Source organism: Ooceraea biroi, chromosome 7, assembly GCF_003672135.1.
Source record: "Ooceraea biroi isolate clonal line C1 chromosome 7, Obir_v5.4, whole genome shotgun sequence".
Taxonomy (NCBI): Eukaryota; Metazoa; Arthropoda; class Insecta; order Hymenoptera; family Formicidae; genus Ooceraea; species Ooceraea biroi.
The window spans coordinates 1,463,471-1,490,407 of NC_039512.1; the positions used below are offsets into that span (position 1 = coordinate 1,463,471).

The 26,937-nt window shown below is 42.5% G+C and overlaps 3 protein-coding genes across 3 annotated transcripts; 1 reads left to right on the forward strand and 2 right to left on the reverse strand.

Moving 5' to 3' along the window:
* The first annotated feature begins 143 nt into the window (after positions 1 to 143).
* Positions 144 to 14,342, forward strand: LOC105277705. The gene is made up of 13 exons (XM_020031150.2): positions 144 to 2,538; positions 2,931 to 3,079; positions 3,825 to 4,103; positions 4,615 to 4,768; positions 6,961 to 7,334; positions 7,545 to 7,858; positions 8,096 to 8,331; positions 8,432 to 8,605; positions 10,160 to 10,712; positions 10,775 to 10,851; positions 11,018 to 11,097; positions 11,336 to 11,579; positions 11,892 to 14,342. The coding sequence occupies exons 1-13, from the start codon at positions 1,509 to 1,511 to the stop codon at positions 13,943 to 13,945; spliced, it is 5,718 nt and encodes a 1,905-aa protein (XP_019886709.2). The 5' UTR covers positions 144 to 1,508; the 3' UTR covers positions 13,946 to 14,342.
* On the reverse strand, positions 4,988 to 6,990 carry LOC113562293. Its single transcript, XM_026971234.1, has one exon. It carries the CDS (start codon positions 5,797 to 5,799, stop codon positions 5,383 to 5,385), a length of 417 nt encoding a protein of 138 aa, XP_026827035.1. The 5' UTR covers positions 5,800 to 6,990; the 3' UTR covers positions 4,988 to 5,382.
* Positions 14,343 to 20,886: 6,544 nt separating the features above from the next.
* LOC113562323 (pancreas transcription factor 1 subunit alpha) lies at positions 20,887 to 21,741 on the reverse strand. Its single transcript, XM_026971385.1, has one exon. It carries the CDS (start codon positions 21,739 to 21,741, stop codon positions 20,887 to 20,889), a length of 855 nt encoding a protein of 284 aa, XP_026827186.1.
* Between the last annotated feature and the right edge of the window lie 5,196 nt (positions 21,742 to 26,937).

The following is a 26,937-nucleotide window of genomic DNA, read 5'->3' on the forward strand; positions in this document are numbered from 1 at the left end:
GGCGTCGCGACGCCTCTGCAATCCCGCACGCACACACACGCACACACACGCGCATTCCGTTCGCATTCGTCGTAAATACGAGCGGCGAATGCTCGTCACCGAAAATAATCGTGCACGATCGTCGAAGTCTCGAGGCGCGCGGCGTCCGATGAGCTTCTCGCTCTCGACGAAGAGGCGACCTCAGGAGGTCGCACGAGCGGATTTCCGTCGCTTCCGAAGCTGAAGAATAGATCGATCGAGATACTCCGAGGATGAGCGCTTCAATTCGTCTTCGACCTAGTGAAAAGTTGGAAAACTTGCTCTCACGAAGGATAATCTTAATCGATGAAACCGAGCCCTCGATCGAGAGCTTCTGAGTAACATCATAATGCTGGTGCATGTGAATATGGGTGGAGAGTAGATTGTCCACTTGTGCTATCAAAACACAGATGCCAATAATTATTTAATTAAGAAGATTGAGAATAACGCGAGTGAGAGATACGTGTCGCTCCTTGCTACGTGTGCAGATAGAACGCAGTTGAAGAATCTTGGGCGGATAACAAAGAAGCCGTGCTCCACGAGAGTTTCGATCTTCGAATGGATAATGTGCAAACAGTCGATTTACTGTTAATCAAATTTAAAAGTATCTTACAGCGAGTGTTTTGTGATTTAGTGAGAGTTTTAACAGATTACACCGCGAAACATCATACTTGATCAGAGGAAGAAAGAAATCGATCAGTAAGATCGATAAACAGAGCGCATAACGGACGTGCAAGCATTTTCATCGTGAGATTTTTGTCGCCTCGCAAAAATAAACGGGAACGGGAAATTAAGTTGTTTAATTCTTCGTGCTTTCTTTGGCTCCCGCAGCAAGGAGCGAAAGTGCGTCGAAGAAATCTCGAGTGCATTCAAATGCATTACCGTGCATTTGCTTTCCACAATATTTGCACGATCGAGCGTTTACAAGAGGAATCAACACTTCACTCGTACCGTCAATTTATAGATCGCTTTTCCGTTTGCCGAGGCGTGTGAAAACAAATCAGACAAAGAGCAGCTATTATGGAATGGATATCTAGACAAAGATATTCGGACCTCCTTCGAGCATAAATTGCAGTAAAGGAAATCAGCATTAGCGGCATAAAAAATGCCTAATATAAGACTTCTTTATCAATATTTTCTGATACACTTAACACACATACACTAGCATAAACTAATATTGAAATAAAGGAGTAATCTTCGACCGTTTCGCGAAATAGAAATATCTCAACGTCGAAATTAAGCATACGTGCTCCTCAGCCTCTTTCGCACGAGTATAAAAAAGAAATAAAGTTATTTAAGTCAAGGCAGCTTTCGTAATCCGAGTTTCATGAATGTCATAAGAAAACGACGTTACGACGGCGCAGTTTCGGCAGAATCGCGTAAACAATGACGGCGCTGATGAATCCCGGCGATCGCTGTTCATTAAAAATTAGCCGTCACGTTCCGCGGAATATCTAGATCTCGCGTCTCCACCCAGCAATATCCGTTCAATGGCGGAGGATAATGCCCGTCCGGTCGAGGAATCCGGCGCGCTCGAGGTCGAGAGGAAGCACGATAGACCGAGCGGCCATTCCGGCCGTCTGCGCGATCAGAGAGCGGTCCCCAGGGTCAAGGACAAACCTGAGGAGGGTCGACTTCCTACCCCGCCCCCGGATCCGCAATGCCCGCCGGTCGTGCGGGATCAGTCAACGGGGGTGACGTCCCGCGGGCCTGACGAGGAAGAGGAGGACCTCGCCGCTTATCTCGGCGAGCTCGGCACGTCGCCGTTCGACGGCCACTCGTTCGATTTCGACACGAACACGCCGAACTCAGCGATGGGCGGCGACGCGGGGGTGCCGTTCGCGGAGGAGGCGTTCGAGCACCTGGACCGGATGTGCGCGCTGACGGAACAGATCCTGGAGCTGCGCGACCGCAGCTGCAAGCTCTTCCGGCGCGTGCGAGGCCTGGAGCGCGCCAAGGTGCAGAGATCGGCCGATCGCCGGTTGGAGATCGCCGTGGCGAGCGACGAGGAGTTGCTGAACGATTACGCCGACGAGGACACCGGGTTTGCGGAGTCGTTGCTGGATGCGATGCTGTCCAACTGCCGGGACGCCGCGTCCACGCCGAGGCGGAACGACCGCTCGAGCGTGCGCTCGCCCTCGTCGTCGAGGCAGCGAAGCCGATCACTCGCGCTGACCGAGCAGATTCCGTCGACGGGTGTGTTGAGCGTTGTTGATCATGAAGCGACGCCGAGGAACACCAATCGCAACGGTAGTCCCAAGATCAGCAAGTGGACCAGGGTGAAGGCGGCCTTCAAATGGGAGCGCGCGTGCACGAACGATCTTCCGGATATCGCGGAGGCAAACACTCCGGTTGCAACGTCGCAGACGACGCGGTATCTGAAAATCCCGGATTCCACCACCGCTGGAAGCTGGAGCGGCGGATCGGCACTGTCGCCCTGCACCAGCGAAATTTCCAGTCCGTCCACGCCGATCGGCAGGGTGTCGTCCGCATCGTCATCCAACGAGGAGGTTTTCGATGGTGAGTATTTCCTATTTTACATTCGAAACGAATGCTGCAATGCATATTTTAATTTCGTGGCAATTTCCATTCAATAAAAATTTTGATAAATGATTAATCATCGAGTTGCTCAATCACTGAAAACTGCGTGAATTAAGATTCAAAATAGTAAGTAGATCATAAAATATTGTATCATAATTAAACAGATTTTTATTTAAGACGATAATAAAATATTTGATATTGAATAGAAAAATCTACCACTAACACATTCGATAAAATAAGAGCATTAAATAATTTGTATATGTCATCTTTATGTATTACAGCTTTATATTTTTCCATAATATTATTTATATATTAATAACAATCAATCTCTACTTGAAACGATAAAATACCATTATTTACGCTTTTTCTAGATGCTCGTAAAAATGTCATCAACTATTCCGATCGACAATTAATGCCACTAATAAAAGATGATAAGAAGAAGGACGATTCAGATCGATACGGTCGATTATTCGATGTTCCTATCACGGACAGTGTTGATCCCATAGAATCTCCCAGCGAGGTAAGAGTTTTTAAAAATAAAGTTACATTACATATAAGAACCTGCACAATGTATACATCACATGTATCGTTTTAACCGCAGAATGATCTCGGTCGCTCTTGTGCGCTCTTGTGCTTGCATTATAAAAGCCGCGCTGATAAAAGTGCGCCCCGCGAAATTCCTTTTCCGCGACACAAGTAGCGATGTACAAGTGCCGACTTAAAAATACCCTCGGCAACGAGCGCGTGCCGCGCACGACCGCGCCCGTTGAATTTCTTTGATCAGCGCATCGCGAGCGTATCCATTAACGGACGCTGCTCCATTCTGACAACGAGTCAGCGTGAATTTTTTCGAGACTGTCTCCCGACAGTCTCGTTCACGCTGACGTCTTGCGAAACGTACTCACTATATTCTTTACTTGACATTTTCACGGTTATTTTACTGTCCTCGAACGAAAGGAGAATAATCACGTTCTGCGATCTGGAACCAAAAAATATTCAGATTTTTTAACCGCAGAATGTAGATTGCCTTTCTCGATTTGAAATATATATTGATCTATTTTATGTACACGACATGCAACATATTTAATAATAATTAAATATATTAATAAGAAATAATGCATAATCGATTATAAATATTATAGCGTAATATATTTATATGTCTGTATATATGTAAATATTTTTTTAATAATTTGGAAAGATCATTAATTCTCATGTTCACTCCTTATTACACAAGAAATAATCCATTTATTTATTTTTAATGGCAGACAAATCGCGGCAAACCACTGATTCGCATCACATCAGATACCGACATGACAATGCGTATTGCAAGCGGAACTAGCGGGAAGGATCCGGAATTATCCGCGAAGAGACCGACGCCAACATTGACGATTACGATACCGTCGAACGAAGAGGAAATCAGGAGTCTGTCTTCCCCGGATTCGATATCTCCTCTTCTCTCGAGTACCCACGATTCTGGCGGAAGTTCGCCACAGCGTCCCAAAGCGCGTCAGGATATTTCGAACCCAAGAGAGTTCAAACGACAGGTTTGATAAATTGCAATATTTAGCATCCTTTTATTCCTTTCGAACTTATTTAATAATAATCTTCAAATTTATTGTAATCATTAAATTTAATCCTAATAATAACACACACAGGAAAGAACTAATTTCATGTAACATCCATAGAGATTAAGGGGTATATTCTGTAAAAATGCTCTTTAACGCTGTATCTCTATAAACTACGTAGCACTGTAGAGCAAGAGAGAAAAAGCGACGTGCGAAAAGAAGAAAGAGTTAAAGAGCCAAAGAGCTACAGAGCTTATAGAGCAAACATTTTCTTACAGAATACAGGGATAAAATGAAACATCTGTTTTATCTTTAACGCGCTTGAAGATATATTATCGCGTAACTTGAATGAAACGCACCGTATTTTATTTATGAAGAGCGCCGTATAAATAAAATAGATTATTCCGAATCTCGCAAATGTGTGCTTTTTCTTGCCAAACGATCGTCACGGACTTCGCCGAAAGACGCAGAACGCAATGTTTGGTTCCAGTATTCGACGATCGAGGAGGTAACACCAGCACCAAAGATACAGCGGCAAGATTCGAAATGGAACAAGGTCAGACGTGCCTTTCTGACAAACGCCACGTTCAGCGTTCCTCCAAGCCCGGTTAAAGTGGTCGCAGCACAATCATTCGCAAACGATGGTGAGAGTTTAATAAAGCTTCTTAGAACGCCGTTAGATCCGCAATTTTCTTCAATATATTACGTAGCTTGCTAAATTCAAATAAAAATTAAACTAATGCATAAAATATTTTGGAGACTCGAAATCTATTGCGTTAATTGCAGAGAGATATGTTTTTCTTTCTTTCATTTTTCTTCTATTGGACTATATATATCTTTTTATTTTACGATATATATATATATATATATTTTTTTTTTATCCGAATTAAGGGAGTTCTAATTTTGTTCTAACACTCTTTGTTGAGAGTATTTATTTAATAAGTACAATAATTGTTTGTTCTCTACAATAGATTCCGAGATTCCACTTTTGAAACCGATGTTTCCACCACTGATCTCGGCTATCTCTTTTATGTTCCTCTGTTATAAATTTTCACTCAAAACAAGTATTATGTACAGATCCAATTACAAAGACACACGAGGATAAATGATTCCCTCGAGTATTTATTTTCAAAGAAAACTCTCGGGATAGCCGGATCAGTTTCCGAACTATTCGCAATTTTAAATACACGTCTCAGTTTTCTGTTTGCTTTTCGTTAAACCGCTTCCTAAATGCTTGTCAGATACTACGCCGTTTTCGCTACTTGTTTGCCTTCTTCAGCTTGACGATACACCTCTCCAAGTACTTGGACAATTCGGCTGATTTCCTGTGGTTTAGCTCCATCACTTCCTCCGCAGTCATTTCGTGCGCTTTTATGACAGTCTCGCGAAACTTCACAATTTCCGCCAATTTGAGACGCGCTTCCTTACTCACTCGATTCAGCATCAGCGTAGCTTCGTCTAATCGTTCATCCACGCACTTTGCAAATTCAGTAGGAACGACATGCTCACGACACGAGGTGACATTCTTGTCTGCGCATTCAGCGCACTTCGACACTTCACTTTGCAAATCCTTCAACATCGACATTATTTGCCCCACATTCGGAACGACTGCTCGTTCCAGAGCGTCAAAAGATCGCCTTATCTCATCATTGAGCAACATTGTCTCATTCCGCATCCAGCAGCCGTACGAGACGTCCAGGCTGGTCAATTCGTCCAGCTTACGCGTTGTTCTCTGTGAGAGCTTTTCCAATTGAGCCGCGCGAGCGGCCTTACTGTTCTCCAAATGACTCTTCAAGTTGTTCGTGATCGATCGCGATCCGTCTTCCACGAATTTCGTCAAGTCTTCAATGCGAAGTTTTACCGATCGCCGAGCCTTCAAATAATTGTCACTAGCTGTGGTCGCCTTGCACTAAAATTTATTATGATTCATTATTTGTTCATTATTATTAATTTGTTATTCTTGGGATATCGATGTGTGGATAAATTGTAACTTTTAAAATCGTTATACATGTATTAAATATCTTGAAAACATCGTTACTATAGTAAAAGTTTATTTGTATAAAAAATTCATTTAGTTAAGTTTATTCATCAACTGATCAAAGTCTCAAAATTTTAGATATTAATAATTAAAGCATCGATAAATTATATTGTGATTTACTTTAGCAGGCTCAGACTTGAAAAATAACTTTTTACAGTTGGCTATGAATGACGATTTAGGACATTGCTTGAGTTTCTTTTTGTATTGTTCGGGGGTTAGATGAGTTTTGTTCCTCGTCCATTGAGTACACTTATCGGGTACCAACGCTTTGTGACTAAAGCTAAAAGAGAAGAAATGTTTTTTTGCTACATTATCCAGAATTTGATGACCTACTTTAAAATTTTGCCGCAACATGTCACTTATATATGTCACATGTTGCTTGTCAAGACGAAATAAGAATACTGAATACATATGACAAACGAAAGAAATCGATCTCAAATAACAAAAATGTTAAAAAAGTGCAATTAACGTAAATATACATAATATCATTATCAATCATTATAAATACGAGAAGTCGAGTTTGCTAATTTCTCATTTTATAAAATTTTTATAAAGATATGGGTCGATAAATATATTTGAGAATATCATCATTTCCATACAATGGATCGATGTGAATATATCAGCAAGCTTGTTCATCCTTAACTTTACAACAGCTCTGCTTAAGCTAAACTCCATTTAAAAAACCCAATTTCTATATATAACATCAGAAAGATAATCACAAAATTATTTAATCATTCTGCACGTTCATTACGCGCTTCTCTCATCGCCGCATAAAATGTGTCTCCATTATAAACGCAGATACGCGCCGAGCTCGCAGCTGTAGCGAAAGCGTCGAGGATCTCGGTAAAACCGTTGCAGGTATCAACAACAATAGTTATTATCGGGCGGAAGCGCGCAGGGACTATCAGGCACTGCGGGAAAAATTCGGCGCCGAATTTCACCGGAAGCTGATCGAGTGGGAGCGACTGAAGAGTACGCGAAACGCTCGCGATGGTCTCCCGCTCAGCGAGGAACGACTAGCACCCGAGTTCAGAAAGAAGCTGCAGGACTGGAAACGGGCGAAGAAGGGTCGTAGATCAAACAACATCGAGCAACAACATGTCAATCGTCGACGACTGACTGATTGGCAACTCTGGCGTTCTTCTTCGAAACCTGAGCCAAGATGTTATGGCGTACGTTGATCTCGCGAAATTATAAATAATTAATTTTGAGATTTAATTGAATTTAAGATCGCGAGATGTTGGAAACGTGCAAATTAAGAAAATGTTTCTTTCTCACGACCAAACTTTTAAATCACAATCCTAATATGCGAAATATCACATGTTAGAATTTTGATTTTGTATAATATATTTCTGAATGTGTTCCTTACGCTTACGCGACAGAAGAATCAAAACTCGATCGGATCCCGTGGAAGCTGCGCGAGCATTGGTAGCGCAGGAAGTGGCAGTGATGGAAGACAGCACCTCTGCGAGGACTTTGTCAAGAGAATGGAGGCGTGGAGAAGAATGAGCGAAGTCGCTTGTCGGGGCAGCGAGATGCCAAGATCACCGATAAATCGCGTTGCGTCTGATATCATCGACGAAACGGAATTTCTCTCTCTGGAGAAGCTGCTGCTGCTGTTTGGACAGAAAACCAAGAAAGAACGTAGAGAAAGCGACGCCAAGCAACTAAATAACTGCTTCGACGGCGATTCGAGGTGTGAAACTTCAGGAACTTCAGCGCGTAAACAATATTTAAGAAACTTTTACTGCAAAACCTGCTTTTACTCTTAAATTGCATTTTATCACCATGATATTTATATAAGCATTGTAACTTAAATATTTGTAACTTAAATATTTATTTTTTGAAATCAAAATTTGTCACGTATGATGATATTACTTATCATCCGCGAAAATGCTGTTAATTATATGTTAACTCGTTTCTTGGATTCAAGATTTACTGCTGCATCTCGAGGTGTGAACTGTGGCAACGAAGTGTTGATTCGCACATCTGTCGGTTCTTACCGTTTCGAGGGCATATCCCGAGAATTCACCAGGAAGTTATACGATTGGGAAAAGTATCGCGGAATATCGCCCAGATCCTCCACGTTTCGCCTATTAGGCCCAGGATACACGCCGTTCGCGCAGGATTCGGACGACGCTGCGTTGGTAGAGCCATCAAGTGCGACGGGTGAGATCAGACAATCTCGAAAGTGTCTATATGTTGTGGAAGACAAAAAAGAACACTCACACTAAAATATTACTATTGCATAATGTTGCCCAAATCGTAGGAAAGAGTCGCGCACTCCACTGGACTCTGAAAAGATCCAAGTCCGATGGCAGTGTCTTCGAGGGCAGTGTTCGCGACGAATCCTTCACCTTACGACGCTCCACGAGTCTGCAATCCTTGAGCTCTACGGACAAACTCGAGGACGACGCACGAATGGATACCTTGCCAGCTTCTAGTAAGAGAAATATATAAAGAAATTTTTTTAAATAATGAAAATTGATACAGCACCTTTCAAAAGATACTTGCTTTAAATATAAATAATCATGTACGAGTGACGTCATGCAATGTTAATTATGTATTTCCTTGAAAGCAGAAGGAAATTATTGGTCAACTCATTATATTTTGTACAACTTCTTTTCTCAAGAAATATTCCACTCTTAAAAAAGCCGTGTTAAATCAAATTGAAATCATTGTTGCCTCTTTTCCGTGAAGCTAATTGGTTATCTCCATTCGCGTTGTGCGTTATGTTCAGTTTAGATTACCATCGCGCGGCTGTCTTCGCGTGGAGGATAACAATTTGGTAGAGTGTGATAATTGTGCATATAATAAATAATAGATGAATATTATTATTCGAAAACATTAATATTGAAAAATAAAATAGCGCGCGCATAGCGCGCGCCTGTGTTATACTGGTAACAATATAAATATCCCAGAACTTCTCGGAAAAAGAAAAAAATTTTAATGGCTAGAACTTTTTCATTTCTAAGACCCAATTTCTTTACCTCTCGATAACTTTATCCAAAAGATATCTCGTAGAATCAGGTTTCTTCACCTTTTTAACCGGACAGAATATGGTAATTTATATTAACATTCTAGACACTTTGTGTCAAAAGTGAGTAGTATGAAGAATAGCTATCCGTTAAATACGTAATCAGAGGTTTCAATGAAAAAAATAAATTTTTAGTTATCTGAAAGATAGCTATTGAGAAGTATGAAGAAACCGGACATAAATCTAAAGGATTTTCAATCGTTGAAAACTCTTCACAATATGCCAAATAACAATTTAAATAGCACAGAACTCCTCGGAAAAAGAAAAACATTTTAATGGCTAGAACTTTTTAATTTCTGAATTTACGGTATTTTCAATAGCAGAGAAATCTAGACAATATAAAAAATAATGATATCAACAATTCAGAACTGCTCGGAAAAAGAAAAAATTTCTAAGGGTAGAACTTTTTCATTTCTGAGTTTACGGTATTTTCAATAGCAGAGAACTCTAGGCAATATAAAAAATAATGATATCAACAACTCAGAACTGCTCGGAAAAAGAAAAAATTTCGAAGGGCTAGAACTTTTTCATTTCTGTTTTTACGGTATTTTCAATAACAGAGAACTCTAGGCAATATAAAAAATAATGATATCAACAACTAAGAACTGCTCGGAAAAAGAAAAAATTTCGAAGGGTAGAACTTTTTCATTTCTAAAGGATTTTCAATCGTCGAAAACGCTTCACAATATGCCAAATCCATTCTTAAAAAAGCCGTGTTAAATGTCTTCGCGTGGAGGTTAACAATCTGGTAGAGTATGATAATTGTGCACATAATAAATAATAGATGAATATTATTATTCAAAAACATTATTAATATTGAAAAATAAAATAGCGCGCGCCTGTGTTGTACTAGTATCTCTAAATAAAATAAATTTTTTTAAATCTCATTATATTTATTTTTACACACACACGTTGTTATTTTTCTATTACAATTGCTGACAACAAATTCATTTTCCACAGATGATTCGCAAGGAATCAAGGATCCCTCGGAGGACACAGCGGTGGAGGATTCCGAGCCAGAAGCAATGATCGTGGATATCGAGGACGTTATCGAAGAGACCGCCAGTCCTTTGACGGGGGTGCAACCCCATCAGACGCCGGTGTACTCCGTCGCGGCCAGCGAAACCACCAGCATTGCGGTTCCCCTCGGCACGGTCACTTCCAGCCACGAACCGTCGCCAGTGTTTCTGGTTGACGCCGAAGAAGACGACGATTGCGGAAGATGGAATGGCAAGAAATGGATCGGTCCGGAAGCACGCTCGAGTGAGAACAGTCCAAGTCCGGAACACTTTCCGATCTCTGAAGACTGGCACGGTGGCACAACATCTTTGGACACCGAAGATAAACCAAATTGGAACGCGTGGTGTAAGGAAGATAGCAAGGAAGATGAAAATTCTACAGGGTGGACCGAAAAAGTGCACCGATCAATTCTGGACGACGACTCCGTAAAATCCGAGAGATCAATCGGATGGAATCGGGATACTTGGGACGAGTCGAGTGATGAAGCGAATAGGTAAACTGATGAAAATTACTTTTTGGAGAAATTGTCATGATGAAAGGTTGGTGTATTTTCAGAGGTTCACTGAGACTTGAATTACCTCTTACGCCGATTTATGAAAGTAAAACTGATATGACGAAACAAGATCTTTTCGGTAAGAAATTTTGAATATATATTAGTAATTTTCAATTCTAGACTAAAAATTTTATCGTCAATTCAGCTTTTTTATTTTCTAATACTTGAAATGGTTATTTTCTGCCAAAGTTTTATAAGAAAATTATAATAAAATTATTTTTTATTGTGACATTTTTTTGTTTTAGAAAGTGACAAAGATGAATCTGCACACTTTGTGGAAAATTTTGAAACATCATCAGCGATCTGGAATACGGAAGAATTGACGGTACATTTAAAAATATTTTCATTTAATATTTCAATTTTCGCATGATTTGTTATTTATTACTTAGTTTTAACATTTTTTCAAGCGCGCAAAATTATAGGACGAAAATTTGTTGCTTATTTAAAAAAATATTTTTTATCAATCAGCAAGACACTCGAGTCACTTGTTAAGGCTCAAATTTTTTGGAAAAGTAAGTTTTATCATAGCGCAATTGAAATTAGCGTCCTGTCGGTACAACCAGGACTCGACACGTACGTGTAAGGAGATGACCGAGACAAGAAAGATCGAGGATCCAGCAGATAAATCGAATAATGAACAAACAAGCAATAACGAGGATCTCCAAGATGAGGAAAACAATGAGAAAGCTGAGAGAAAGAAAATAATTCTGAGTACAGATCATTGCACTTACCAATTAGCAAGAACGCTGTCATCGTCAAACTGCGATTCTAAAGAAGATTCACTGAAGTTATCGAACTTAAATTTAGGTAAGTTTATGCCAAAAGTTATGACTTCTTGCTACAGCAAGCTACGCAAAATATTAATATGTTTCGCGATATAACAAATTTCTTCTTTTATTTTCTTTCAGGTTTGAACAGTTTACAAGTTTTGCTTGTCAGAATTCAATTTATTACAATTAATCAAAATTTAGTTTATCGCGGGAAATAGAAAAATGATGGAATTCTTAATTTTTATATTTTTATACTTCTAATTTTTCTATTCTTATTGAATATCGAAAATATAACTTGTATTACTTTATATTTCCCTGCAGGAATCTTATTATAGCAATCTTTTTGCAGACGATAATAAAGATTTGTCGGATTACGGCGGTGTTGATACCGAAAACGAGGCTTCGGCGCATTACGAGAGCTGCAGTTCACCCGAAACAGATGCCGATCGACATTACGAAGTTCTCAGGTTTAAAACAGACATGCGTGATACTACCGACAACCGCTTATACGAACCGATCAACTGTTACGAAAATCTCACTTCCTCTCTCGACGACAGAAGTAATAGCGTAAAAGGACATTTTTCGTTATCGAAGCTATCAGGAACGAAAAAACCGAATTTCTTAGATACTTCGACAAATCTCTTGACCGATTCGACTATCCGAACCGTCCCAATAACTGTCTCTAGAAATAATGACGCGCGCAGTTTGGAGAGAATTCTGATCAACGAAGAGACGTTGAATAAAATAATTGTGCCCACGGCGAGCACAGAAGGCGAGAAAGATATGGAGAAGAGACGAGATTGCGTCATGAATATTGATCGCATGGATGAAATCGCGGCCATTGATGATCATCCCACAAGAACGGCTCAAGCCGAATGCGTACGCAAGGACAGCTCCGCTTCCAGAAACGTTTTCGTGAAGACAAAGCGCATGATATTCGGTCCGTTTCGCCGATCGGAGGATCGATCTGCCCCAAGGAAAGAGAGCGATGGCTCCGTCGACAGTCGATTATCTCGCTCGTCGAAATCGAAGAGTAAATCAAGATCAGCGTCACCCAAATTGTGTCGGCAGGACGCTCTGCTGCGCATGTCGTTGTCCTTACCGTGGCCTCTGCGCTCCACCACGAAGGAGAGCGAGATTCCCTCCGAAGCTGGATCCAGAAGGAGTTCGGGAAGCAAGACGGAAGACGCGATTACGACACAGGAGAAGATTCGACTTTACGCAGGGAACAGCGCGGACAACAAAAAGCCCAATCGATTAATCAACCAAGAATTATCATTCGTCGATGTAAATCGGGGAAAGATTCATCAAGATTCGAAGGCGTCGAAAAACGCACGCTCGACCGGGATAAATTTCGTGGGTCTTCCTGAACAACTAGGTCAATCAAGAACAACGTCGATCGAGCGGGATCAAAATGCACGCCGAATACGAGACGAAGTTAATCGCGAGCAAACGCAGGGAGAACACGGTAAAGCCAAACAAGATCAATCACGATTCGATGAGCAACAGAACGAAGGAAATCATTGTCAAGATGGGGGAAAGCAAGAGGAGACCAAGGGCTATCGAGAACAGAACGAAGCGAAGCAGCAGGATCGGAACAACGCAAAATGCGACACGGTACCATCGGATCTGATGCACAAGCTCAGAATACTTTCGGATGCTGCGGCCAGGCGGGAAGGTCGCGTGATCTCTGCGGAATCCTCCGCGAGCAGCAGCTTCGAGTCGCGTTCCTCCAGGATACGGCGTGCCAAGGAGAGCTTCCTGTCGCGCCGGGGCGGTCCTTTCTGCTTGACGATGGAGCCGGAAGCTCCTAATTATGGGGATCCCTGGAGACGAAGACCGACCAGTCAAGTACCGACCGCCGAAACGACAAAGTCGAATGAGGCTACGGTGATTACCTCGAATTACGAAGAAGAAGGGGCAGCGGGAAATTCAGCGGAAGTCATGCAGGATGAAGTGGCGTACTCGAGCGAGAACAAGGTTGATGCGTGCCAGGAAAAGGATCTAGCAGCGCTCGACGTCGGTATCCGGTCGGAATCGCTGGTGAAATCGGCGAGTGCCGGTATGATCAATGTAGATCCCGACACGTTTGGTCGATTAGTCGATCGTGGATGCGAGTCCTTGCCGAGAACGATCGCGAAGCGTCGCGACTCCGCAAGTCCGTTGGCGAAGATCGTCAGCAAGCTGAAACTTTCGCGGCTGATTCGCGCTCGGAATGCCGACAACAGTGGCAATATGAGCACGATCTCGACACTGTGCAGACAGAGCTTGCTGATCGATATGCGATGCAACATTGAGGACCGATTAGATGACGGACAGGAAGGTGGGAACCACCCGGTCGAGGCTGCGAGAGATCAAAATGAGGACGACGATGATCATCCAGACGAGGATCTAAAACACTGAGCGAATAAATCATTATAATTGATATTATGAAATATATTAATATTATATATATTCTGTATAATGTTAATATATTTTTATATCTATTACATAACATTTTAAACATGTGTCAATTTTTTAAGGTAGCTTCTAAAGTTTGCCTTGGCCATGTAACAATGTGAAGATATTAATCTTGAGTAATGGACAAGCTTACGATTAGCAAGTAGCATTTAACTAAATTTTTAAATTTAAATAATATCTTAGGAATCATGTATTAATTAAACTATACTTAAGTGATGATAATATATGTTCAATTTTGCCAAGATATATACTCATGATTCATGTTATAATTAACTTGCAATACTAAATGCAACTGGCACATATCATATCGCCTTAGAGAATATCAAATATTCGAATTTTATTTCTTGTTTTCTTCGTATTCCTTTTATTCTCCAAAACTCTCTTTGCCAATTAAACAGTCTTTTAATTAATTAAGATTGATTCATAATGTCGAGTTGTAAACAATTAAAATAAGGAGTTCTTCGCGAATTAAGCTTCCAGTCTGTTAATAGAGAGAGAGATAACACATAATTTTTATATTCATAATGCAGCTCTTTATAACAAAATTATATAGTTCAAATAAATGAGAAATATCGACAATCGTAGCGTAATTCATCCGTATATCTGCGATAAGTAATTAAGTATATCTGCCACCAAACTTTCAAACGAAATCGATCACGATAAACTCGCGTTTGGTACCTTCGGAAGAAACGCAACCCCGATCAATTACGCGATCTCCTGCTTCTTTTTTTTAACAATGCCCGCGCAAACACGGTGGCATCGCGGCCCCGCGCAACGAATAGCAAACACGATGACGACGGTTACTGGTCCAGCCGGTGTTTGATTAAACGGGATTAATGTCCCCGGGGCGGTCTCGAGTGGCAAGAAGGGAAAGCGCAGGAAGGCGAACGCGTGTCGCGAGCGCGTGCCTCCCCGAAGTCGCTCGGTTCTCTCTCACCCCCGCATTGGTCCCACACCCCACGTGCCCTCTCGAGCTCGCTCCTACGGCCGGTCGACCCCTCGGCCGCCCTTCCGCGCAGAACGAAGAGAGGATCGCCGAACCTTCGCTCGATCGCATAAGCGGATTTCATTTGTCCTCCAAAACGATCGTGCAAACACGAATCGCTCGAGCGTCACGGCGCGGCGGCGTCAGCGACTTCGTTTTCGGTGCACGCATTATACACGCAGCGTAACGCCGATTGACGATGAAAGCGCCATGGGAAGCATGTTGATTCCCGACGAGCCAGTGTCTCTTGGGACAGCAGGGATGCAAACTTGTGTGTTCGCGTTCTGTTGCGCTTTAATTTTCTTCCTCCATGCGTATCCTGTCAGCGTAACGTTCAATTTCCATCTGCGAATTTTGCGACGAAGTATTGCTGATATAAATATGTTTGTTTGAAAGACATCAAACAACAATATCATAAATGATTAAAAAATGATTAATTAATATTTCAATATTAATTGAGATATTATTAAGAGAAGATTATTGTTGTAAAAAGATTTTTTTAAATTCTATTTTATTTTCCTTATTTTCCATTATTTTGCTCCTCTCAAGTATTCTTCAATATTTGAGGATAATTAAGGAGACCAAGCGAACCACAAGATGTATCTCCCAGAGCGATACTATGAGTACATGGCCTCAAACGTGGTGGGAAGAACGATCGCAGGTACAGGATCCTTCGCCGATTTACGATTTGAGACGCGCGAGCGTAGGATCATCGACGCACGGCACAATGGGCGGTCGTGTTGCTCGTTGCCTTCTCCAGGATCGAGCTGTCCGTTTACCTGCGCCTATAATCCGGAAGCGTTCGCGGGAGCACGCACGCAGGCACGTCGTAACATCGAAAAGATATTGTGTCGTGGGATCATGATGATCGCACCTATGCCGAAAGTGTACGATAGATCGCTCTGGATCTCGTTCCCATTCTTCTTAAACAATATCCTCGATCGACTTCCGTCAGACCACCTGGATAGAAGTGTACAATGATTTTGGAAGGTGCCCATTGTGAAAAATGAAGAACAAGATATCGTGCGAAATCGTCGTTACTAATCGGTAATGACAACGAGAAGTACAGGAACTTGATGATGAAACGCTGAAAAGCTTGGAAGAAAAAAGGCATAAAAAAGATATTGCTGATGATATTGTTTAGGCATATCTTTGTTCTACTGAATTTTTTTTATCATATATTACTGCGGGGAATATTAGTTTTACTAATATTGATGAATTTCTTATTGTGCTGAAATTTTGAAGGGATCATCTTGCAGCACCATGTTCATTGATCTTCACCTGAGATTCGGAATCACTCTGTATCTACTTATCCGTACTTCCATGTCTTTCAAAATGAAAATATCTTCCTGGGAACAAGTCCGAACGAGTTCATTGAATGCATTATATGCGGCAGGTTGGAATTTGAACGAGCCAAGGCACGTTGATCGCGAGTTGGTCGTGCGAGCGAATAGCAGCGGATGTCGTCGGCGAAAAGCGGTTGATTTATGTGCAACGCGGTCCGCACTCCGAGTAATTTCGCTGTGACGGGTACATAAGTAAACGCGCACATTGCTCGTCGTCCACTACCTTCTGCTTCAGCACCCCTCATGTCTTGCTGCATTATTCTTTCTACGTGACCAAATTTTGTCATCTTATTTCGTTTTCGTATCTCTCACTCGTATCCCTTATTTATTGAGGTGTACTGTAATTTATACCAAATCTATCTATCGAAAATGCAAAAATCGCCATAGGAAACAGTTATCAAATGTTTAAAGTCGAATGAAAAACTAAACAGGATTATATCTATCTTTTCTGCAAAATGCCTTAAAATATTTTTAAAGCGTTAGAAAGGTTACTATACACGCAAATAATACACTTAATCTACAATATGGAATATTAAAATGTAATGTTTCGCAATCGTCAATCTTAGAAATTGACGACGAAAATTGTAATGAATAGAAATCTTTATTTTAGCTTTCAGAGAAGATAGGAAAATTTAAGATCCTTTCCAAACTCTTTAATTAAGAATTAAGTAATAATAAAATGTAAGTGACTTAACGAGTCATTATCCAGATCTTGATACAATAAAAAAAGCGCATTTCCGTAGCGATCCTCCGACGATTTCGGTCACTATAGGTGCCTGGTTCATAAATTACAATTCAAGCCGACTGTCCCCGCGAGGAAGAAGGGTAAGAAAAAGCTAAGACGACAAGGGGAGGTATACACAAGTGCTGTGGTCGAATGCGCGGCTACCGCCGACAAATTTCGACCTCTACCGATCGTATTACTTATCGCTCGATCCGGTCGCGAGATTGCATTATCCCGATGCTTATAATGCGTTTCGCCGCGCAATCCCCCTTCATCCCCCGCCGGTAGCCGAGGATCGAAATATTCGGCTGCACGCATTAGGCCGTCTCTCAAATAAAGCAATCTCCAAGATCAGACACCGACGAGGCGGCATTTGTCCCTTTGCCTCCCCCTCCTCCCTCCTGCTGCACCTCTTTCCCCGGTTACTTGCGTAGCCGCTGGTCCTCTTTGTCAGAAACGCAGCCCGCTGACAGGAGCGAAGGTGGTAGTCGACTCCGTAGAATTAATTGCCTCGGGAAATATTTACGTTCTCTCGTCCAAAAGGGCCCCCGTCGCCCTACCTCCGCCTTTTCCCCTCGCCGCGATGGTCCTCTCTCCGGATATTCGGTATTCCTCGCGAGGCGAGGATCCGCGCGATCGGGATCCGGTCGTGAATTTCGCGCGGTCTCCGATCGGCGCTTCGCGACGACCACTTACGGTAGTTTGATCTTATCGTATCGCCAGGGGGCGAGGAAGAATCGAGTGCCACGCGACGAAGCGCGACGTAAAATGCATACCGGATTATAAGCAGCCCCTAGAGGCTCTGTTTTCTGCGATCTGCGGCACAGAATTCGAATTCAGATCACCGGAATCTCACGCCGAATGTGTTAATAACTCGTTGAACTCCTCCGGAATTTTGGGAATTCTCTCTAGAAGAGATCTTTTACACTTCGAGGCAACAATTTCGGTAAAAATCGAAAGCTTAGTTTCATTTATAAGAAATATATATATAAAATATTAAAAAATATTTTTTTTATTATCGGCAACGTGATAAAACGATTGGTAACGTGAAACGCGATTTTTCAGGGGTGATCCGGGATGTTGCGGTACAAGTTAACACTTGGGATCTATTTTTCTCGCCGTTCTGATAGAAAAGGACGCCTGACAGTTTGCGCACGGAAGTTTGCTCCGTCCTCAAACAGCGTTAAGGCAAAAGGACGGAGGTGCTTCTGTAGTCTATCGTCACTTGAGAACACAGCGATGGGACTAGTTTATGATTCTTCGACGGGATATTTACTCAGACACCGCGATTCTCCCTTCTTCATCGTTGCCTGGAAAATTTTCGTGTTTATCTAACTTCTATTATCTTCGAAAGACCACATTTGCTATACGCTCTTATCCGAAACACGTGGAAATGTTGAAGTGAACTGCTTCCATGTGAGTTTTATAGCGCTTCCGCGTATTATTGCACCTGCAGTTACGCTCATTCGTATTCGTAACTTTGCATGTAATGAAAGATGGACGTTAAGATAAATTTACCAGCAGGACAGTTATCCTCCTTAAATAAATCCAGCAAATCCTCCGAGCAATTAAAGTGTTCTGGAAAATCGTAACCGCGCGTGCACATCACTCTGGAACAACGGGCCACGTCGAGATTTACGCCACGCCATAATTTGCCGGGACTGGTAGATGTGAAAAATAAAGGGGAAAGCCATCGGCCGCAATAAAAGCAGGCAGCCTCAATACGCAAGTAGCCTCACTGACATTCTCTCTGCGTTTAACGCTAACACACGCGAAATTCCATAAAAATTAACGCGCAAAAATGCCGAACACTGTTACCTACATTTTCCATACGGTTCTTTCGTAGAAAACGGTTTCGCAACATTGTCTTCTTCACGCAGAACATCAATGGTGCCAAGCTCCGCTTCTTTAAACTATGTCTTGTAGTATGATAGGATTACTAAATAATTCGACTGTCCAAGACATGGGAAGCTAACATTTACCACGTTATAACTCATATGCAATATGTTTTTAAATATTCGGAAAGCTTATTAATGAATCGAAACGGAAATACAATTTATACAAAATTTTATGCTTAACAGAATCCTAAACAAAATAATATTTGCAATAACTGTTAGTTTTTCCAGAATGAGCTTACACATACTGCATTCTTAATTCTTTACATGCTAAAATAGCATAAATCATTTTAAACAGACATTTTCAAACTTTTCAACCACGATTATGATTCCTAAAATATTGCATTTATTATGGCGCTACGAGATTTATGATTAACGATACGATGCAATATGAAAGTACAGATGGATGATTTCCATACAAGCCAGCTTTACGTAAATGCGCCATTAAAATAATCGCAAAATGAAAATTTCATCCGCCGAAGATGGGCCGAAAATATATAGGACGCAGGATGAGCGTGAAGAGGAAGAAAGGGAGGAAGGAGTCATCGCCGAAGGAAGAAGTCTGCAGGTTCTCAAATTGCGATGAAACCGGGCACCGACGCGTCGCGCGGGTTTCGTATAACGACCGGGACCACCGATGGTGGTGCCGCTCGTCTCTCTCGCTTCTTCGATGGATATCCATCTATCCGTCGACCTGGACGCACTGGTGAATTCTTGCTTCAAGCTGCGTGTACGCACGAGAAGTGAATCGACACCGGCGTATTCCCGTAAATGCGCGCGATGGCGAAAGATGACGTTGATGAAAGACCGTGAGAGCAAATGTGAAAGCAAAGAACTATCGACTTATTTAATTTATAACCGGAAGAGAAGCACATGGCTTGCTTGATAAAATTCTAATAAACACTGTGCGATAATATAGATACCTTTTTTACAATCGCAGATATTTCGAAGTTGGGGAGGTGTGATATATCATGAGTAGAATTACTGCAAAATAATTTTATTCTGCAAAAATACATTTTATATTGTATGAGATACAATTCGCGCTTCAGTCTCGCATAAAGTACGCCGCTAAACAATTACCGTATTAAAAATAAATTATAGTATGCACAATTCAGATAATATGATACAATGTTTAAGACTAACTCGTTTAAAAGGCTATGTATGATACAACATTTACAAGTCTATTTACAGACGCTTCTGACGCTCCGTACGAGATCGCACATCGTTAATTACCGCATTCTCCAATATCTATGATTTTTATGAATAATGAGTAGCTTTACGAACATAAAAGTGATAGAATAAAAGTGAGCAATGTGGAGAATATTGGCGAACGATTCATAAAACTGACGTTAAGAAATCAATGATAAAAGAATATAAAGCGAATATTTCTCATGCTTATTAACAATATAATTACAGGCTAATAAAAGATAACATTCTAATTTCTGATCAATTTGTCAATTTGGAAACAATTACAGATATGAATAATTCCCGTCCGTTGTATAAAAAGCACATTTTTCAAACGCGGTAGGATAAGCAATTTCCAAACGTTTCTAAATTATGGAGCCAATCTTTCATTATACTGATTGAGATATTCATAGTCCGTTCTTATATTAAGGTCGTCTTAAATATAATCCTAAGATATTTGTTAGCCAATCAGATAGCTATATTAGTATCTAATAAATATACTTAAGACTATGTCGTTAAGAATGAACTATGAATACCGCCCTAAGTGATCCATTCCGTGTGTGAGAAGTTGGTCCTTGCAATTTTACGTCAACGTTGGCGATTCCTCTAGCTACTGCGATGACCACAACGTCGAAGATCGCGAATCTCGTACTCCCGTTGCTTCTTTCTTCCAGGTTGCTCTTCGGCCGACCGCCTCGAGCTTGAGCTCATTTACTTCCGGCATAGCGGGCACCCGTTGCATCGCATCTTCACTGCAGCAGATCGTAAAGCGCGGTAATGTAGGATTGTGCCATCTGCAGCGTCTCGTATTTCGATAACTGTCTATCGTTGCCCAGGGACGGCAGGTAGGCGCGCAGCCTGTCGAACGCCTTGTTCAGGTTCTGCATCCGCCTCCTCTCGCGCGCGTTGGCTGCCAATCGGCGTTTCTTCACGATGGTGGAGTTAACGTACTTGCCCCTCCTGCGAGAATCGCGACCGCCGGAAGCAAGACGCGCGCCTCCCGCGTGATCCGCACCGTCACTGATCTCCGCGTCCTCCTCGCTGTCGCCGTCCATCGTGCGATCGGACAGACCACCGCTGGAGTTGCTGATGACGCTGCCATGGCAGGACTGCGACTTGTCGAGGTCCAAGTTGATCGTCTCGTCGGCGTCCTCGCGCTCGCCGTCCAGATTGATCATCTCCCCGGTCACCATCAGATGATGATCCATTGGGTCAACACGCAGCCGTTTGTTCCCCACGTTACATGGTCCGAGCGACGAATTCCTCTTCGTTATCGCGTGCCTCTTGTCTCTGCTGACCGTGTCCAGCAGCCGATACGTCGGCGCGCTGTTGACTGTTTCCGGTTCCGACGAGATCGACAGCGTCGTGGCCGGGCTGACAGATCGCAGACTGGCAGTGGGGCTGGGGGTGTGCCAACCGTCGCTGCAGTTGCTGCCGTCGTAGACGAGGCTCTGCGGTACCGTAAGGGTGCTGACGGGCGGCAAGCCAACGGTCTTGCCCGTCTTCCCATAGCTCGGCAGCTCCAGATACGCGCAGGCGGTGATCGGTTCGTCTTCCCGCGGCGGAAACATGTACCCGTAACGGAACATTTCATGCAGCTCCATGGCAGGATCTACGGGGATCCTCGCAGAACAACGCGCGCGCAACCAGTCCGCGTGCGAGAGGAAAGAGACTCCCCTTCACCCCTTGTTGATTCTATCACTGAAACCACACTCCGATAACCGATCGCGAAAACTTTGCGTCTTCTTGTGGCCTCTATCTTCTTGCTGCTGTCGTCCTCCTCGTCCAGGTCGGATCCAACGGGATGTGGAGGGATACTGTTTACGTCGATCGATGCGTCGAATCGAATCGAGTCGAGCCGAGTCGAGCCACGGGGTGGTTCTGAAGTCGGGTGGAACGGCGTCGAGATATTTATGCGTTCGCGGAGCGAGGCACCCTCGTGCAGCACGTGCCGTGCTACCAATCGCCATCGAGCGTGGTTCCCCACTCCGTGACGGTGCCGGGGCCCCGTAGTCGGGGTACGCGAGCAGGGACCGCAACAGGTGGCCCGGCGCCTCCGTCATACACGTACGATCTCGCATATGGACCCGCGTAGCTATTAAAGTCATAGTGTGTAAAAAAAGGAAAAAACGTAAGCAGTAAAACTTAACTTAGAACGTCATACTGATATGACCGCGTGCGATGGGATTATTCCGAATCTTTTGAGATTTTTTTACTAATTTCTCAATTTCTAGAGGAAGGTTCTTGTGACTTTAATTATTTTTCAAACCAGAAAGCAATGTTGGAAGAACAATACGAGTCAAAGTCTAAGCAAAGTACTGATGAATTTATTGGACAGATTGCCATTCCGAGCACTCACTAGAACGAATTATACGTGAGACAAACAAGAAACATACATAGAAATGATATTGTCAGAAATTTCGTTATCCCGTTTTTCAATCATTATTATTTATTAACATTATTAATATATATATTAACATTATTAATCTCGCTTTTATTTACTGTGAGATTAAGTTTTACTATCTTAAGAAAAATCTCACAACACCTAGAACTGCCATCCAACGAGCCACTTGCGAGAGAGAAAATCTTTCCACGTCAAGCTTCACCCGTTTATACTCCAATCGTCACGATATCTCGCCAATTTCGATCTCTCTCCTTCTTACGCGTCGGATTCTTCCCCATCTCCTAATAATCTTAATTACGTTAATTATGTGCTGCAGTACATTACGTATTTTTATTCGATTGTTTAAGCAATATATGCGCAATTTAATAAAATAATAACGATTATTATAAGACCCTTCCTCATGATCGTTGTTTTATATAACTGACGTGTTCTTGCGCTACCCCAAACGCAATACCGGAAAATCGCTTTTAACGTGTGCACGCGCATAAAGGGGAATGTTCACCTCGTGACCACGTACAACGGACACGCGTGCGAGTTTTGGGGCTCGCAAGGACAGGTGGAAAGCATTATATTAGTAATTGGATCATCTTACGACTGGTACGCAAGTATGTATCCAATGCAGTAATGTGTGTATATACAAGTAACTCGCTGGAATGCAAGAGAACAAGAAAGCGTTTCTCGATTCCTGCGAATGCTGCATAAACATGTGTTCCTATAAAGACAATTTACAAAAGATGTAATATTTGTTCCAGGTTTAATAAAATTTAAGTTTTAAATACAATATGCACTCTCTCTCTCTCACACACGGATTGTTGTTACTAGTAATTATATTGGGTCGTCCGGAAAGTTCGTGCCGATTTTTAATAGATGGCGTTGGAACATGTCTCAATATATCAATGTTATTGAAAACATACGATTTATATACATATGCTTAAAGGTGACATTTCAACGCATCTTTAGGAAAAAAGTTGTTTCAGATAAATTGATTCGTGTCAGTTTTGTACTCTTTTCAAGATGGAAGAAAACAAAGAACATTTTAGACACTTGATGCTTTTCTATTACCGGAAAGGCAAAAATGCCTCACAAGCAACAAATTCGATATGTTCTGTTTACGGAGAAGGCGCTTTAGCTGAAAGAACCGTACGTAAGTGGTTCGCTAAGTTTAGAGCTGGTGATTTTAACCTTAAAGACCAAGAACGCTCGGGCAGACCCTCTACTACTGATGATGACCAAATTAAGACACTGATCGAGAATAACCCGCGCTACACGACACGTGAATTAGCAGAGATACTGAAAATATCGAAAACCACTGTCCACGAGCTTGGTTATGTAAGTCGCTATGATGTATGGGTTCCGCATAATTTGGCCGAAAAAAATTTAATGGATCGCATTTCCATCTGCGACTCGCTGTACAAGCGCAACGAAAACGTACCATTTTTTAAGTAATTAGTGACGGGTGACGAAAAATGGATCATTTACAACAATGTAGAACGAAAAAGATCCTGGGGTAAGCGAAATGAACCAGCATTAACCGCTCCGAAAGCCGGCCTTCATCCAAAAAAAGTCATGCTCTGTGTTTGGTGGGATTGGAAAGAAATCCTATATTATGAGCTCCTACCACACAACCAAACGATAAATGCAGATAAGTACTGCTCGCAACTGGACGAATTAAAAACAGCGATTCAGGAAAAACGTCCAGAATTAGCTAATAGGAAGGGCGCCGTGTTCCATCAGGACAATGCCAGACCTCATGTTTCTTTGACTACCCGACAAAAATTGTTGGAGTTTGGCTGGGATGTGCTACCTCACTCACCGTATTCACCAGACATTGCACCTTCAGACTTTCACTTATTTAGGTCTTTGCAAAATTCTCTTAGCGGCAAGAACTTCAACTCTTTGATCGACATAAAAAACCACCTTGAGGAGTTTTTCGCCGAGAAACCTAAGTTCTGGAAGAATGAAATCTTCCAGTTGCGTGAAAGATGGACAAAGCTTGTAAAACAAAACGGTGCATACATAAGTCAATAAATATTTATCGGCATAAAAAAATGTTGCCTTTGAATTTTCCTTCAAAATCGGCACGAACTTTCCGGACAACACAATATTAAGTAAATATATATAAGAAGAGAGAAACGCATGTCTTTACATTTTTAAAGAAATTATAAATATTTGATAATACATATTCCTGAAGCGCTATTTTATAAAAACTTGTCTTTGCAGGCCATTGTTGTAGAAAATAATGTAATGACCCACATCGTTATAAGTACATTTAATCTTCAAGTTTTTTCCGAAGTAAACCCGGCGCCGGAGATATCTCAGAAATTTCGAAATGTATTTCACTGCAATCGAACGAGAATCGACAGGGCTCGATTGTTCGGCCTCGTTCTGCCGAGATGGAAAACGGATCGTATCTGCACAAAATAGTGCAAATACTTTAAGTGCGTAAGGTCCAGTTACATCTTTACTCGCTCAATTAGCGAAAACAGGTAGGATAAAGTTTGCGGTGACCACGACACGGTGGTCCGTGGCAACCCGATCTCTGTCATTCCCCGTTCCGAGCGCGCAGCCCGTCTTGGATTTCGGAGATCGCCTCGCAGCCGCCCGAAAATTCTTCCTAAGTAGCGGAACGATAATCCTCTACTTAAAAACCTTCCGTATCTTCGGTGAGAGAAGCCTGTGCGAGATCCAGGGGCGCGATCCGCGATTCGACGCACAATTTCGACTCGCGTGCCCTAAACTATCGTGAAGATTCCAAAGAGGAGAAAAGGGAATGCGAAGATTAGGAGATGGGGGAGAATCCGACGCGTAAGAAGGAGAGAGATCGAAATTGGCGAGATATCGTGACGATTGGGGTATAAACGGTGAAGCTTGACGTGGAAAGATTTTCTCTCTCGCAAGTGGCTCGTTGGATGGCAGTTCCAGGTGTTGCGAGATTTTTCTTGTGCATCACGTGCATTCTCCCCTTTTCGATTTCCAATATCCCGCGCGATATTCTCGCTTTTTTTCCGTTCATCAGGCGCAATTTAAAAATTGATCGCTTTCATCTATTATCATCTCGTTCCACGGATGGAATTGTGGCGGAACCGATAATTAGGACGGCGAAGCGCAAGTCTGGCCTACCTGCCTCTGCACGCCCTTGCCCTATCCACCTATACACACGTGTATACCTCCACCTTTTACCTTTCTATCTACCTGCCTGTAACGTCGGAGCTGCACGCTCAACCCACTCATTCCGCTGCGTCTGGACTTCTCGACTTGCCAGAAACTTGCCGACGCAATCGGAACGGACGAGATAACGCCGTTTATCGAGAAACAGCTTTTCTGGAGGACTGCAATTACATGGCGCAATTTACTACAAACGTGGACTACAAATCCAAAAGCACACGAGACGTAAAAGATGCTGTCGCGTGACCTGAGGGCAAACAATGTTGAAAAAGGAAATAATGTAATAAAGAATGTCAAACTAAAGATCTCCTGCAATTTATAATATTATATTAAAAATAAAGGCAAAAGGGACCAAAGTCAGGCAGCAGCAATAAAAGATACCGCTTTGATAACGAGCAATGCATTACAGAAACGCAAAGTGCGCGATGAGGATTGCACGTATCACGTTGCAGGCGCGGCAAGGAAGAAAAGATAGCAGAGAGCGAGAAAGCAGAGAGAGAGAGTGGTAAAACGAAGGCAGCGAGGAACTGCGCGCGAGGCGGATCGGCGCAGGGTGGGTCCGCCATCGGGATACGCCCTGGGCGTGAGTCGAGTAATTAAATACAAAGTGAACTCATTTGTGGAGCTCGGTGGCAAATAACATGTTACCCGGCAACTAGCGGTAATTTATGAGAGAGCACCGTATGACGGGATCCCGGCCGGCCCTCCACGAAGAACTTCCCGCATTCCCTAGCCTTCGCTGGCCGGCCTTCGCGGCCAGTCCGATGAATATGCATTCACAGATAGAGACGTGAGCTTTCGCGGACTGGACTCTCGGAATTCCATGGGTCGGGATACGCTTACCTTACATGTATCCCGAAGGAACGCCATTTATTCCAGCCTCCTGCTCACGACGATCTGCGGCGCCGAGTGACCTTCCCTTCCTTATACGAACGCGTTTCATCAATAATTCATTAAATCCATCGTGCTGATAGATATGTTCTCCATTAGATCGAGAAGCGAGCAATTAACCCGGAATTGTTATTGCTGCCTTCCGAGAACGGTTGGCCGGCCTTCGTAAACTTGCAACTCATTCACCCACCCGAATTATTGGCTATTGGTACTTACTGAAATTTCCGGGAACAAAATAATTAAAAATAAACGTAAAATTGCAAATTGTAAAGGATGCACGTTTTGCATTAAATTTTTCTTAGATTGGACACTTTATCTTTCGAAACTTCTTTATGAAATA